Here is a 15,902-nt window from a genome sequence, read left to right on the forward strand (position 1 = left end):
AATTGATGTGAATTAATATGGTACATTTTAGGAGTCACAGTTAGGCATACAACAGTGTATTTGCCTTGTTACATTCTGTATCACAAATAGATCTTAGGTCTCTGAGATCATCCCACATCTCACTGCTGTGAGTGTCACAATAATTATTGTGCATTATAATTTTGATCTGCTGTGTGCTCTCTCCGAGCAAACAGAAATCCCACCTTAAGTGGGATTAAGTCTGTTTACTTCACCAGGATTCAGGTCATGATTTTAATGATTATGTTTCTAGAATGCACAAGTTTGAATAAAAGCTGTACTAGAGCTTTCCAGCTCAATTCCTAGTACATATTGGCCATTAAATAAGTAATGGATTTTGCACACCTAACTCTATTTCCCAACAATGAAATACAAATAAACAGAAGAAGATGATTCTGAAAACATTTTGAAGTTAAAGTGTTTAACTGACAGCATTTGGACATATTATTATGTTATGTTATATTATATGTTTAAATCATAATCTTGCATTTATATAATTACATAGGTATCAAAACCTAGATGAATTTCATTATATTCTCTACTGTACAGATTTATTGCTTCTGTAGAAAATATTTTTTTTTAATTATTTCTAGTATGAATACATTGGAGCTGTTGCTTTGTAGTACCAGATTTTAGTATCAATTCGGACCATTTAGTAATTTGAAAGAAAACCTCTACCTTCCTCAAGCCAAAAAGTAAAGTGGAGAAAAGTTACATTGTAGAGAGAGAACTTCTATATTGTATTGTTTCATATGGGTTTCTATATACATTTTATAAATGCATACATATATGTATTATATATAAAACCATACATGATGTATACATATATAAAAGTGTGTATATATGTAAAGATGTTTAAGTTAAATTGTAGAGAAAAATACACTGCTTGTCCTGTGTGCTATATTACAGAAGTATTCATGCCTTCAAAAATAATGTAAAATATGGTGGAAAATGTCATGCCCTCTTGGTCATGTTTTTTGGCTCATTTATTTTACGTTTATGGGAACAGGCTTGTCAACTCTAAACCCATCTGGCTGTAGCAGAGGAAAAGAAAGAAAAAGCAGGAAGTCCATTTTTGGCAACAATCCTGGCAGGCTGAGCCCTGGGGAGTCAGCTGCTCTTGCCAAAACATCTGGAAAAGGTAAAGTTAGCATCTTCTTTCACCAGTCACGTGGAATGCCACTGTAATCCAACACATGTACCAGACCAAGTTGTTAAAGATCAAATACTTTGCAATGTGTAAACCGTTAAACTTTGGAATGGTTTTTTGTTAGCACAGCAGCTATTGCAGTACCATTGTCACAACTAAAGTCGTGAGTGTGGAATATTAGGATTACTTGATCAGAAATATGATTACCCTAATTCATAAACAATTCACAGCTAATGTACATTTTAAGTATCTTGAAGTGTATATTTTTAAGATATAAGTGAATATTTTCGAAGTACAAATGAAAGCCAGGACTGTTGGGCTGGTCTAGGAAAGAATTTTTACTGTCTGAAATAGAACTTAGCAGCCTAAAATTCAGCCAAGTCTAAACATGTAATTGTGCAAATTAAGACTCTGCAGGTGATTCAGTTTGTGAACATGGAAATTGGGAGTCTGTCTATGAACAGATGTAAAAAAATACAAAGAAAGCACAGGAAAAATCCTGCAGCAGAAATAAGACCCAGAACCCCTGCCTTTCAAGTGATTGCCATAAACAGATATTTTGAACTCATTTCCTGGCTCAGGGACAGTTGTATTCCTTGCAGCCCAAGGGCATGACTGCAGCAGACAGGAGAGATTTCCTTCTAGAGGTCATTGTCCTAAAAGAGAAGAAGTGTGGTGCCCGACTCTAAAGCACATAAGCATTTTGCTGCCTTTTTCTCCCAACTTTTGCAGCCTCTGTGGACTGTCTGTTTGGAAAGTTAGCTGATGGCTTTCAGTCTTGCCTCTCTTCCTCATGGAAAATGTATAAATGAGAAGAAAGGGATTTTTTCCTTTATTTTATTCAGGCAAATGCCAATTAGGTATTTATTTATGAAAGTGGTTGTTAGCACACCTAATCATGGCATTATTTCAACACTTGGATGTTGTGTTTCCTCTCATGTATGAGAAGGACTTGTGTTTCCTCTTACTGTGTGAGAAGGACTGTGACACTTGCCCTGAGTAGTGTCATTTTCCAGGATAATGTTTTTCTACCATGACCAAAGCACACAAGACATACTCCTCTAGAAAACACTGAATTTTTGGAGTCTCTAGACCCGCAGCTGTACCTTGAGGGCCCTGTTTGTTTTCCAGGTCCTTTTGATGCGATGCGGCAGACCTGGGAAGATCCTTGCTCTCCTTACAACTCTCCAGCTTCCCTCAGCGCCATCATCAGGACGCCCAAGTGCTACCACATCTCGTCCCTGAACGAGAACGCTGCCAAGCGGCTCTGCAGGCGCTATTCCCAGAAGCTGATCCAGCACACCACCTGCCAGCTCCTGAGGACCTACCCCGCTGCCACGCGCATCGACTCCTCCAACCCCCACCCCCTCATCTTCTGGCTCCACGGGGTGCAGCTCGTGGCCCTGAACTACCAGACAGACGGTAAGGCCACACAAACCCAGGTTTTAATATGTTGGAAATGTGATAGAAGGGTGTAAGTCGTGAATGTGTATTTTTCCGTGTTTGTGTTTCCCTGCTCTCCTGAGAGGACCTTCCTGTATCTACACCCTAGCACAAGCAGGTTTATACCACAACAGTCTGGTCCTTGAGAGGAGTGACCTTAGAGTCCAGGAGATTTATGCCTATGCACCAGGTCCCCTGATAATCCAGAAGTGCCTGGACGGCAACACTTCCATTTTTATATTTATTTTATTGCTGAAGGTTGGTTTTTTCTCCCAGTTCGAGTAATTGTTGTCCCTTTCTGATAATTTCAAGCATAAAAAGATACTGAACTATTTTTCACTTAGTGCTGCCTTGGATGCTGGTTTAATGTTGATTGATCCAAACATTTTTGGAATATTTGCTATCCTATCTTGCGTTCCTTCATATTTTTGACAGGGAACCCATTAGGTCATCAACAATGCTCTTTCATTCTGCAGTTCAGGACACATTCCTGGAAACTTCTCAGAGAACTGGTGTAGACAAGCCTACAGTTCAATAAAGACAATGGAAAGGAAAAGAATGAACTGTTCTTAGAGTTTTGTGTAATTGCTGGATAGATTGGGTACATAAATCACAGCTAGTTCTGAAAATCAGGAATAGTACACAACTAAAATGGTTTTTAAAAAGGTACTTCAAACATGACTTTGTCTTCACTGTTACAGTTTTTCCATTGTACCATTGCTCTCTGTCAGTTTTGGCTGCCTTAATTTCGCAGATCTTCCTCTGCAACTCAATGCAGCAATGTTTGAGGCTAACGGTGGCTGTGGATACGTTTTGAAACCTCCGGTTCTGTGGGATAAAAACTGTTCAATGTACCAGCAGTTTTGTCCATTGGAAAGAGACCTTGATAATAAGGAGCCAGCTATATATTCTTTAACAGTAAGTACATGAAAAGGGAATTTCATATAGACAGAAGAAGACAATGTGCAGCTACAGTCTTTAACCAGCATTACAGTCATGCTTCTAAATGAAAAGATTGAATCTTTAAATGTTGTTTCCAAAGGCTGGCCTAACTAACAGAAATCGGAGAGGAAAGGAACAAAGATTTGTCTTTATTTTATTGTATTGGCTGATTTGTATCCATAGTTACTTCCCCTGTTTCCTTCAGAGTATTTGTTGAAACTCAGTCCTGAAAGCATTTTCCTTGGGACTATGGAACTGCGTAAAATTACACATGTGCCTTGATGTTTTACACATTTGTGAGCACTTAAAAAGCTGCACAAAAAGCCATTATGAAAAGCTCTACTGAATCTCGAAAAAATATTTTTTTGTAAGTTACATAACAAGATATATAACTAATGGATTTGTGGCCAAAAAAATGTACTCTCAGAAACTAGTCCTTTCCAGGAAATGTGTCAGAAAAGTGAGATTCATAAGAATCAGAATTCTCCCAGCTGTGGTAATTGCACACTTAATTCTTGTGTTGTGTATGCCAAAGCAAGCCAGAGCTCAGTGCCATCACCCCAGAGTAATGGAGAAAACGTAGTCCTTTCTGACTACATTACTGGTACATTCTTTCTGGATTAATGTTCAAATGCCTTGAACAGTTGTATAGTGTATGTTACCAAACTGTGCTTAGGGGTGTGCTGAGCAGTATTCAGCTCAGGATTACGGCAGCATAGGGATTACTCCACTAATTGTTGGCCGTACTCCCTGGCTGCAGATCGTCTCCGGCCAGAACGTTTGCCCCAGCAATAGCACGGGCAGCCCCTGCATCGAGCTCGACGTGCTGGGGATGCCCCTGGACAGCTGCCACTTCCGCACCAAGCCCATCCACCGCAACACTCTCAACCCCATGTGGAACGAGCAGTTCCTTTTCCGCGTTCACTTCGAGGACTTGGTCTTCCTCCGGTTCGCGGTGGTGGAAAATAACAGCTCCGCTGTAACAGCGCAGAGAATCATTCCCCTGAAGGCGCTGAAGAGAGGTATGGTATAGTTCATGATGGTGCCCCAAGCCAAAATGGTCCAGCAGGTTCCTGGGCTGAATCCTTCCAGAGAGAAATTTTTAATCAATTGCATCTTTCTAGATGAGACAGGGAGCAAATACCAGACAACGCACCACGACCTGGCAGTATAATGCTGATCTAAGACCCCCTGGGAGCTGGCAGCACCCCAGTGACTTGTAGAAAGTCTGATCCTGTGCTGTAGTGGAGGCAGGGACATGTGGTACACACCTGCTCCAGTCCTGTGGGTGCTCCTGAGGCTATGTTCACCAGGGGACTTCCCTTCCCTTAGGAAGCTTGGAATGGTTTCACTCGTGCCTTGTCCTTTACTCAAGAAACTGCTGTAACAGCTGATCACTGTGCAGAGGGGAATTTATGTTCTGATATTTAGATATTTAATGTATGACTGTATTGAATATTATGGTAAAACAAAGGCAGCTTGCTCTATGAGCCACTCAGCAGCAGGATTTGTGTTACATCGTTGTATGAGTGTTAATGCAGTGTTATTAGAGTGCTTCAAATCTTACCTGCGTGGCAAAGTGTAGCTATAAACACAGCAAATTTGAGTTTTCCGTTTATGAGGCTCGTGTCCTAGGATGTGGCAAAGTATTTACAGAAGGATTTTTCCTCTTTAGGCTACAGACACGTCCAGCTCCATAACCTACACAATGAAACTTTGGAAATTTCCAGTTTGTTCATAAACAGTCGGAGAATGGAAGAAAGTCCCTCTGGAAACACTCTACCGGCATCTATGGTAATTTAATTTTTGTTTGTGTGCATAAATTACCTGTATTCTTGGTTTAATAAGTACTGTGTTATGAAGATTTATAGGGTCAGAGTGTTCAAGATGTTAGCCCTCAAACCTGGACATACCTTGATGCCTACTTTTTTGGTTTTGTTTTTGGTTTTGGTTTTTTTTTTTCCTTTGGTGGAAGTAAGGTTATCCCACCTGGATAAAACTGTGGGGACGTAAATCTTTTCAAAGTCTGGCTCCTATGCTGTATTTAGATATGGAAAAAAAAAAGTGCTCCTTTACTGGGGGAATGTGGATGAGCAGTCAGGTTCAGTGCAGCCTCTTGCATTCCTTTGTGCATGAATTGTAAGCAAAGCATTTGAGACCAAATAAAAGAGGAATATGCAAATTGCCAAGAATTTTGAAATATTGAGAGTAAAATTGATTTCTGTTACAAGAGAAGATGAACTCTGTAGTTCCATTAATACATACAGATTTATATATGTGTGTGCATATCTGTATGTGTATATGTACAAATATATATACACACATACAGATATTTGGATATATAAAATTGCATGCATAGATGTGATTTTTGTTTAAAAGCCCTTACTGTTAGGTTACCTGGGTTACTTCTGTTTTGGCAACTTTAAACATGTATTTTATCATTTTGCTGACTCCTGAAGTGTTAGATAAAACCTTCAGAGTTCCTGTGTATGCAGCAGAAATGTTACAGATAGTATCTCCTGTGAATGCCTGCCAGACTTGTATCTTGGTGAATTACTAGGGTAGAAAGGAAGAACAAATAATTTGGAGGTTAAAACAAAGCTATAGCTTTTCATCCAGTAATCTGTATGCTCAATCCAAATATCTGAGCTCAGCTAGAATGCAAATGAGTGATGGAGGTTGGCCTTTTGTCCAGTGGTAGTCTACGTATTCCCACTGGAAAACTTCCTTTTTCTTCTTGCTCTTCAGCTTCATGATAAAGGCTTTTGGAGGGTCTTTTGGGGGTTTTTTAGATGCCTTGATCCATAGTGTAAGGAAGAGCCATGTATGAACCGAACAGCTTTGCTTTGTCAAGGTCCTTAAAACTCGTGTGTACAGTTTCTCTTAAGCAACCTGGAAATAATATGCCTGTGTAAAAACATCTAGTAACGTGTTGAATGTTGTCTGAGCAGTTGTTTAGCCTGGGAGAAAGGAAAGCTGCTGTAACCTACAAAGTGACAGTTCATGGAATTCCTGGCCCGGAGCCTTTCACTGTGTTCAGTGTAAGTGCAGGGACCACGGCTGCACAGCTGCTCCATCAGGTGAGCTTCCTGCTGAACTGCAGACTCTCCATTGCCAGAATCCACACAACATCCTTCTGGACCTCTGTCTCCTTGTGCTTCTCACACACAGGGTCGTTGTAGTTCATTCGTCACAGCAAGGGGTACTGTTAGAAATGCATTGCTGTGGGATTAATTACACGGCAAACACAGGATATAATCTGTGGAATTTTCCCACTCTTGACTTCAGAGAATGGGTTTATAATCTTAGAACATACTCTCTATTAGTATTTTAATATTTGGGCATCTGCAGATGAGAAAAACAACCTCTCTAGTCGATGGGGGCAGTGAGTTCTCCTTACAACAAAGGAAAACATTTCTGCACAATTCTTTGAACTGAAAGCACCGTAGGACAGAGAGTAAAAGTTAGAGGGCTAAGTTCATGAGTAGAAAAACCACTTAAATCAGCAGGGATTGTTATTCTAGCAGTGGGAAAAGACTGTACTGTCCTGGGATTATGAATAAATTTTCTGGCCAGCCAAAAAGGACCGAAATAAGCTGAAATAGTACTGCCTTGTCTGGAATGGTTGAACTGCTTGGCTGGGCTAAAGAGAACAGGACATTACCCTGGAGTAAAATATGTGAATAATAAATAGCACATCAGAAATCCTGCCTGCACTGTCAGAATAGTTACTGATTCTTCCTTATTCATTCTCATTTATAACTACTAATTATGCAGTGTTTATATTTAGCATTCTAATTGTTGTGTGTTGTCTGTCTTAGCTCTTGGCTACTGTAAAAGGCACCGAGTCATGTGCTGCAGACTATTTTCTGATGGAAGAGAAAAGTTTTATATCTAAAGAAAAGAGTGAATGCAGAAAACCACCATTCCAGAGAGTGATTGGTCCTGAAGAAGGGCTAGTGCAGCTTTTAAACAGTTGGTTCCCAGAAGAAGGATACGTTGGAAGAATTATCTTTAAAACTCGAGAGGAAGTAAGTCTGTTTTAGATAAATTATTATTTACAAAAGTAGCTAAAAATAGCTATTGGGACCACAAAACAAAAGGGTGCTTGTTTCACTACTTGGTGAGTAATGTCAAAGCTGTGTGCTTTTTAAAACAAACTTAACTCTTGAGTGAGAAGCACAACTGGACTTTATACACCTGTGTGACACCAACTGGACCTCCCTCAGCTCCAGTATCAGCTGTGTGGTGTTTATTCATCATGGCTCAGTCACCAGTTCAGTGACTGTTTGGAGTGATAGTTCTAATTTAATGCAAATCTAGATTATGTCATAATAGGAAATAAATATAAAGATAATAGTTTAATACCAAAGGATCATAGATAACAGAACTCCAGAAAACCACCATCAGTTTAGATGGCAGGAACTTCTCATCTGTCTAGAAAAATTAGAAATAATTTTAATATTAAAGAATAAGTCTAAAAGCCTCAAAGGATGATTATATTATCAATTACAAGCTAAAATAATGAAATTGGTGATTCCTTTTAATTTAAAGGAGGAAGATTACTTCAGTTTACACTATAAGCAAAGCATCTACAGCTTAAAATATGCTAGTGCCCAAGCTTGTGAGACAGAGAAAAAAAAAGCAGGAGAAAGACACAGCTATTTTGAGAGGCACTTTCTTTGGTCAGTTTGGCAAATAAAAATGCTTGCTTAGTACACAGATTTTACATACATACACATATATATATATATGACAGAGGTCCTCTGGTATACTTTAAACAAAAAAAACACGTATTTCTGCTTATTTTGAGAGAACTTTTGATAAAGCTTCAATTTGACAAATTGTGAAGTCCACATTTTGGGTTCCTTTATATCTGATATTTGGAACAAAAATGACAAGGTAGAATTTTGTTTGTGGAAATAGCAGCCTACTGAATTCCACTGACTGCAGCACTGCTTCTGTTCGTGTATGCTGCCACACATGTCCTGCCAAGCCCCATTCCTTCAGGAAATGCATTAGAGTCTGCCTTAACACATGTGAAAATTAGACTGTTCTGTCTTGTGATGTGAGTACCTCAAAACATTATCCATATTTTTGAGCCTTTCTGCAGACAGCAGCACCTCAGAGCTTGGAGCTAGAAATGAAGCTGCAAATCTGACTGGAAAAAGAAGGATCAGGTCCAGTGACAGGGTGCAGTACACAGTCCATATTTACTGCTTATGAATCCAAGCTGTGTTCCAAGTGTTCCAAGGCATTGGACAGAAATGCATTCTCTGAGAGAAGGTTCAAGGAGGAATTCTGCCTAAAATCTGCAGTAGTCATTGAAAAAGGAGAGAGAAACATGCAGCCTTCTTCCTCTTGCTCCACACCACAGGAAAATGTTCGTTCAGATTCTGGCTCTCTAAATTCTTTTGGCTTTAGTGCAGGGACAGGAAAGAAAAGAACACTTTCCACCATCTCCCATCGTAGTGGCACCATTACATAACAAAACATCATTTTGCATCTAAAAGGGAAGGATTTAAGGGACCATTTTTCTGAAATATGATGCTATGCAAACATCTCCATTCCTCACTTACTACGAAAGATATTTCAGATAGTGATTTTAGAAAACATGGGTATTTATTAGCATTATTTATTATTAGCAATAGTGGCTTGTCAAAACTCTCTTACAATGCATTTAACAAAATGGAGCTGAGGCAACTGCAGAGTCTCCAGTTTCCATGTAATAAAATCCTTGTGTGACCACCAGCTATTAGTCACCTCTCTGAAGTAAATGAATTTGTCTGTCATTTTCTCTGTAGAATTTAAATGAGAGAAATATCTTTCAAGAAGCAAAGGAAGAAGCAGCCATCAGCTCTGAGGATGACAGCTTCTTTGTTCAGGTACATGATGTCTCCCCAGAGCAACCACGCACCGTGATCAAAGCTCCACGCCTCAGCACGGCTCAGGATGTCATACAGCAGGTAAGGGCACGTGCCCATCTCAACATGTGGGCTGGAAGTTGGTTTCAAACAAGCTAAGGCGGGGTTTGTTCTCAGCACTAGCTGAAGAATCGGTTTAGTAACCTGAATCTGAGGGAATGCCTTGTTTTTTGTTTTGTTTTTCTGCTTTTATACAGACTCTCTGCAAAGCTAAATACTCCTACAGCATTTTGAGCAATCCAAACCCAAGCGATTATGTGCTCTTGGAAGAGGTGACAAAAGAGCCAGCAAACAAAAAGTCTTCAACATCTAAACCATCTCAGAGGATTCTCTCTGATCAAGAGTGTGTGTTTCAGGCCCAAAGCAAGTGGAAGGGAGCAGGAAGATTTATCCTGAAGCTCAAAGAACAGGTTCAGGTAAAAGATGCAATACTTTCCAGCAGGTGTTATAGATGGTGTGTGATCAGCTTAATGGGAACTTGCTTTCCATGCAAGGGAGACACAACTGTCATGAGGGCAGGTGGAAAGGACAGACTACAGCAAAAAGTAATTTCCTCTTTTCTCTGAACCATCCTTACTTTTTCCTTTGCAAAATTGCATCAGTTACATCCAGCCAAACGATTCCCTCACAGCCTGCAAATCCAAAACAACCTTTATCTGCCACCAGCTTTCTGTTTCTCAAAACCTTCTGGCTGTGCATGCCATGTTCCCTATCCTAATAAAGGACCATTCAAATGGGCAGAACTTAAAAGCTACTGGAATAAAGTGCCCTTTATTCTTGCCCAGTGAAAAAGTTGTTCTGTTGCTGTATCTCAGGCTTTAAAAAATGGCAGGAATGAAGTACATGCCTGCTGGGAGAAGGAGCTGTGTTCCCCTTTCCAGCAAACACCACTAATCCACTGCCACTGTTGCTTTAAAGTAACTGTTATAAGCACAGATTATCAAATTTGCTAAACGTATCTTTAACAATGCGTAATTTTTAATTAATTTATTCAGAACAATCAGAAGGAAGTGCCTGGATGAAAGCACGGCTGCACTCAATTCCTAAAGGGAACATTTGCCTAGCAGTGTGTTAGGGGTTGTCATGTTCATTGCTTATTTCCCAGCCAACAAGCAGCTGTTAAACCACCTCTATGATCTTCTGTAATTTTCACAGGCAGCACGAGATGACAAGAGAAGAGGCCTGTCGTTCACCAGTGAGCTGAAGAAGCTGACCAAGTCGAGTAAGCAGTACCGGGGCTTTGTGTCGGCCCCGCTGCAGGCGCTGCCGGACAGTCCCCAGGGCAGGGACGAGCGAGCCGCGTGTGCCCTGGCCTACAGTGACATCATGGAATAGTCCCGGCTGTGCCACGCCAAGGCCTGCCCAGGTAAGAGACCCTGACCCCAGCGCTGAGCAGGTGTTAGTGCAGCTCTCACAGAGCGTTCTGCTTCCAGGCTGTAGCTGATCAAACCAAGTGAGGTACAAGGACTGACAGAATGAGCCATAAAGGCCCCATACAGCCTGGTGTGCACAGGCATGAGGACATCAGGAAGGTTTCCAAGTGAATCAGAATGATGGAGATTCACCCACTTTCTGTGTCCATTTAGTCCAAAATGTTGCATCCCAGTTGATTTGGCAGTACTCATTTTTATCAACAATTGTGCTCGAATACTGGTGTTCTGTTACTTTTTTACTCTGGGCCACGGCAAATGGAAGTGAGCAGCAGAGCTTGCATTGTTTTTGTTACATCCAGATAATAAAATCATCAGGATTGGTGATCTCTTTTTCAGCTAGAACAAGTTTATAGTGTTAATTTCTGTCTGTGGAAATTTTGCCAGAAATGTTTAAACATTTACGCTATCCTTTCTGTATCTCTTCAATTTCTTCCATCTTGCTTGACTTCAAACAACTGAAATACACAACAAAGACTGTCCCGTTTATATGGAGAGAGTAAGTGCCACTTGCCCAGCACTGTACACTAACCAGACACTTGCACAGTGCTACTACAGCACTGTGACAGCAGCTGGGAAGTTGCAGCTCATTGCAAATGAAGAAATCTTTTTCAGTGTTGATAATCCCACCTCACAGACGGCCAATTTAAGATTACTTTTTTTTTCTGTATACATCTAATTACGAAAGCATTATTTGACATGCACTGTAATGCTGCTGCTAAGTCACTAAATTAACAGAATTCAAGCACAGTTTTCATTTGTAAGGTATTTCAAATAGGAAGGAATAGCTTATTTCTAGGCTGCTATAAACCCCCTAATGCATTGGAACAATCTGAATTCAAAGAAAGCAAAGAAAATTAAGGAAAAATCAGTCACTTTCCCTCTTCTGCATTTGGTTGGGTTTTTGTTTCACTGGAGTTTTGTTGCATTGGGTTGTTTTGGGGTGTTTTTTTGGTTTTGTTTTGGTTTTTGTCATTGTTTTGTTTGGTTGGTTTTGATGTCGTCCACCTGCCCCCCACCCCTTTTTTATTTTTTTTCCTGAAACTTAAACCTGGAATTTACATGACTGAATCCTTCTGCAGTGCCTTTGAAGGATCCTGCTGCAGACTGAACTAGTCAGCAACTGTGTGCCCTGGGCTACAGATGCTTAATTGAGGCAATGCTGCTGGATTAACATCCAGAATCTGGGAATCCTAAATGGGATACTGCAGATGGGCAAGATGCCGGTCAGCCCTCACAAGATTCCTCTCTTCCTGTATCCTCGCATCTGCAGATTCTCCATAGGCGGATGGAGAAGTTTTCTTGGACTGTGTGTTGTAAACAAACACGTGTCATCAGCCTCCCCTTTTTAAACAAAAGCTAATTTTAGCTTGTTGCCTCTAAGCAATCTGAAGGCAGAGAACCAGACTGTTCTTCTATGTGTATCATATTAAAATAACGCACTTTTACCTGACGATTACTGTTAAACACTGTGTTAAGTGATTGTAAAGAGATTTAAATATACTGTAACTTCCTTTGCATATCTGTTTAACCTTGGTGAATATACTCAAAACACTCAAAATTATTTATGGTTTATCTACATTAACAAAATAATGTACAATAGCTGAATACACCTTACTGGTAGTGAGACCTTGGCAGGAACAACATTTTCTTCTTATAAATTTTAGTTTTCCAGGCTTGTGTTTAAAGAAAGAATATTTATTATCATGTTTCAAAGTACATGCCATTGTATAGTATATTTATCATATACTACTTTTTAGAAAATGCAGACTTTTTTATCCTTCTCTGGATTTAGAGGAAAAAAATTGGAACTTTTCTGATTGTTTCTTTTCAGCACAAGATGTTTATACCCAAAACAATGCATTGATAAGTGTAATTAACATTTCAAAATTTTGAATTCAAACCACATTTTTCCATGTAGTCAGGAACTGTCTTTTTACTTGTCTGTTAAACCTAGAGAGCATAAAACTTTTTAACTCTTGAAAATTCTGTTTACATAGAAACACTGTTGTGAAATTTTACGTGTGCATCTTTTGTTATCTAAGTTAGTTGTGGTATTCTCTTTTTTTTCCCTCCATGGGAGTTTCTGATGTGTTTAGTTATTTAAAATAATCCCTTACAGGGGCACAAATTAAACAACTGCTGCAATCAGCCATCCCTTTGATCTCTAACAAGAAATGTGGGAACAAACTGCTCTGCACATGTGTTGTTTCACTAGAGCAAACCCTGAACAGAGGAAAGAAGTTACAGGCTGTAGTCTCATGACAGCTAATGCCCCCTCTATGAATAAGAAATGAAATAAAAGAAAACAAAGTCATTAACTGGCATATAAACAAGTGGACAGAACCTGCATTCTGTCACCAGAAACGATGAAGTCTTTCCTATGCACTACAGAAAATGTCTATAAAGTAACCATTTACCAAAGCAAAAAAGTGCCCTCTTGAGGTCACTTCCAGCTTTCAGGAAAAATAAACCACAGACATACAAGAAATCAGATTTCTCCATGGCATATCCTCATAGAGGCCATGCACTTTCCACTGCTCATCTTTCACAAAAGTAAAGTTTTGAACTTATGTACCAAAGCAGCATTTTGCAAATCAGCAACATGACCCAGCTCAAGCCCCCAGCCAGCTTAGCCTTAACTAATTAGCAATTCCAACAGCAGCAGCCCCTGTGAGGGACATGTGCTCCCTCCAGCCTGCCCAAGGAAAAGACTGATCCCGAGCAAAATGCTAGCAAGTGACAACTTGCACATAGTTTTATATGCATAGTTTGCTTTGGAATACTTTGGAATTAGTGGGAAATACATCAACCTGCTGCACAATTCAACTAATGCAACCATTTTTTAAATGTTAGCTTCATTCTCTCTGTTATTTTAACACAGTAGCAGTTTGACATCACTGAGAATCTTTTCCTTTTGGTGTTTTATGGCATTTTAAAAACAACGCTTAATGCCCTATAGTTTGCCCTTACCTGTTTAGCTTTTTCTTTTTCGTTGGTGTGGTTTTTTTAGGTTTTGGGTTTTTTTTTTAATCTTTAGCAGCTCTGAAAATTCTTAACATCACCTGTAGTATCACAGTAGGCTGGCAGACTCCCTTGCTAAGTAATTGGATTCAACATAGAGAGTTCTTATACCCATGTTGTCATCCACTAGTGCTTTTCTGTCACACAGATACAAAAACAAACAAAAAATCAATCATGGGGAAGCAAAGGGGATATCAGTAGTCCTATCATATTGTGCACTATAGGCCCAACACTAGCCTGAAGTCTTGTGGCCATTTAAAATCAGCAGTTTTGTACTATTTCTGCTAACGCAATTTTTCTAGATGTGGGAATAGCTTATTAATATAAGTATCTTCATCATCAATCACAGTCAAAACCTCCTTTTGCTGCTGTTTATTACAGTGAAAGAGAACAGCAAAATATTTGGCTTTTAATTACAAACCCTAACTTAGCAGGCCTATAGACATCTAGAACTGTGTAAGACTAATGAACTTGTTCCAGTATTTTCATTAATGTACATATATCACTTAATATTTAGGTATTGGTAAATATCCAGGTAAACCATTCTTGGTGAAACATTATACACTTTGGGGTGAATTTGGGAAGGAACGGCAGTGTCCTTCCTCCTGCTGGTTCCAAGTAGTGGAACTGTAATACCACTTGAAGCATTAAACAGCAAGGGGGAGTTGTTAACTTTTGTGAAAGCCCAGTTAAAGCGCTTTCACGTGCTAAGTTATTATGCTAATAGGAACGTTTATTCTGTTTAGCCACAGATTTTATTTCTGCAGGAATCTGTTCACACATTCCCATGACAAAACTAACTAACTTTGTCCTTTTCCATGCTTTTGGCTGAGTATGGGCATCAATTAGGAAAATACATTCATTTTTATATTTACAGGAAGCAGCTCCCAGAATAGAGTTTGAAAGAAAGGAATGTAAATAAGCAACATTTTCCAGAAACATGCAGTCTCTGAGCAGTAGCAGGCCTTGCACTGCACACTTTACAGGTGGAAATCTCTTGCTCCGTTGCCTGTTGGCAAAACCACAGAAATATTTTATTCTGTACTATTTCAAAACTGCTACTTTTGTAGGGATTTCTTACCCTTTCCCTGTGCTGCAGTGTGTGACTGTAAGGCCCAAAAGCTGGGCAGTCCCAGCTCCTGTGTGCATGCACAGCTGCTCTGCCTGTAGGAACTGGGCACTCCAGGAGCTCCTACGTCTGCTGCACAAAGGACTTCCTGGTTTTTTCAGCCTAGTGACACTTTTTTTCTTCCTTATAAATATTACTAGGTGAGGTGTCTGAATAGTGCTTTAGGAAGGTGTCTGCTTCTAGACCTCACAGGCTTTCCAGAATTAAACACTTCAACACAGAAATATCCAAATATTTCAAGAACATTTTCTCCTACATTCATAGTTTATTTTCAAAAAGAGAAGACCTTGCTGGTAGCTTTACAGACAAAGTCTGCAGCCTCTGGAACTTAACTGTCTCTTCTGCTCTTCAAATGCTTAAATTAACATCTGGTTTTTAATTACTGTCTATTATTATTCCACTATAAAACTCAGTTTACTTTTAGGGTAGCCCACTAAATGTACCAATGGTGGCAATTCTTTCCTGTCTGTGATAAATATTTTGTAACTTAAATAGTGATAGACATTTGGCAGAGTTAGCAAATTAAACACAAAAATAAATAGCAGTAAATAGATATTGCTCCAATAGATGTATAAGCTCTTTCAGAATGACTTGTACAGTTGTCTTCCTCTGCCTCTTCAAGCCTGTCAAAATATTCTGACAGTGCAACATCACTATGTGCCAGTCTTTATATATTTGGAAACTATGTAAAATGAACAATTTTAGAAGTGACTTTTCCACCTGGATTGTTTTCTCTCTGCTGACTTGAATAAACTGTATTTGTATATGTTGTAAAAAAAATAAATGGTTTAAGATGTTGACTCTTTGTTTTTGTCTTCCTGAATTGACAAAGGTATTGACAA

General features: G+C 39.5%; 1 protein-coding gene across 3 annotated transcripts in view; it reads left to right on the forward strand.

Moving 5' to 3' along the window:
• Positions 1-11,087, forward strand: part of PLCE1 (phospholipase C epsilon 1) — a 133,567-nt gene extending 122,480 nt beyond the window's left edge. For all 3 annotated transcript variants that reach the window (XM_066323847.1, XM_066323846.1, XM_066323848.1), the window contains 10 exons: positions 1,028-1,159; positions 2,300-2,590; positions 3,366-3,529; positions 4,314-4,575; positions 5,229-5,347; positions 6,505-6,633; positions 7,375-7,584; positions 9,358-9,519; positions 9,675-9,893; positions 10,633-11,087. In XM_066323847.1, coding sequence (XP_066179944.1) covers positions 1,028-1,159; positions 2,300-2,590; positions 3,366-3,529; positions 4,314-4,575; positions 5,229-5,347; positions 6,505-6,633; positions 7,375-7,584; positions 9,358-9,519; positions 9,675-9,893; positions 10,633-10,812 — 1,868 coding nt within the window. In that variant the 3' untranslated portion in view covers positions 10,813-11,087. The remainder of the gene's footprint in view (positions 1-1,027; positions 1,160-2,299; positions 2,591-3,365; positions 3,530-4,313; positions 4,576-5,228; positions 5,348-6,504; positions 6,634-7,374; positions 7,585-9,357; positions 9,520-9,674; positions 9,894-10,632) is intronic.
• Positions 11,088-15,902: the final 4,815 nt, after the last annotated feature.

The sequence above is a fragment of the Sylvia atricapilla genome, chromosome 8 (genome assembly GCF_009819655.1).
Source record: "Sylvia atricapilla isolate bSylAtr1 chromosome 8, bSylAtr1.pri, whole genome shotgun sequence".
Lineage (NCBI taxonomy): Eukaryota > Metazoa > Chordata > Aves > Passeriformes > Sylviidae > Sylvia > Sylvia atricapilla.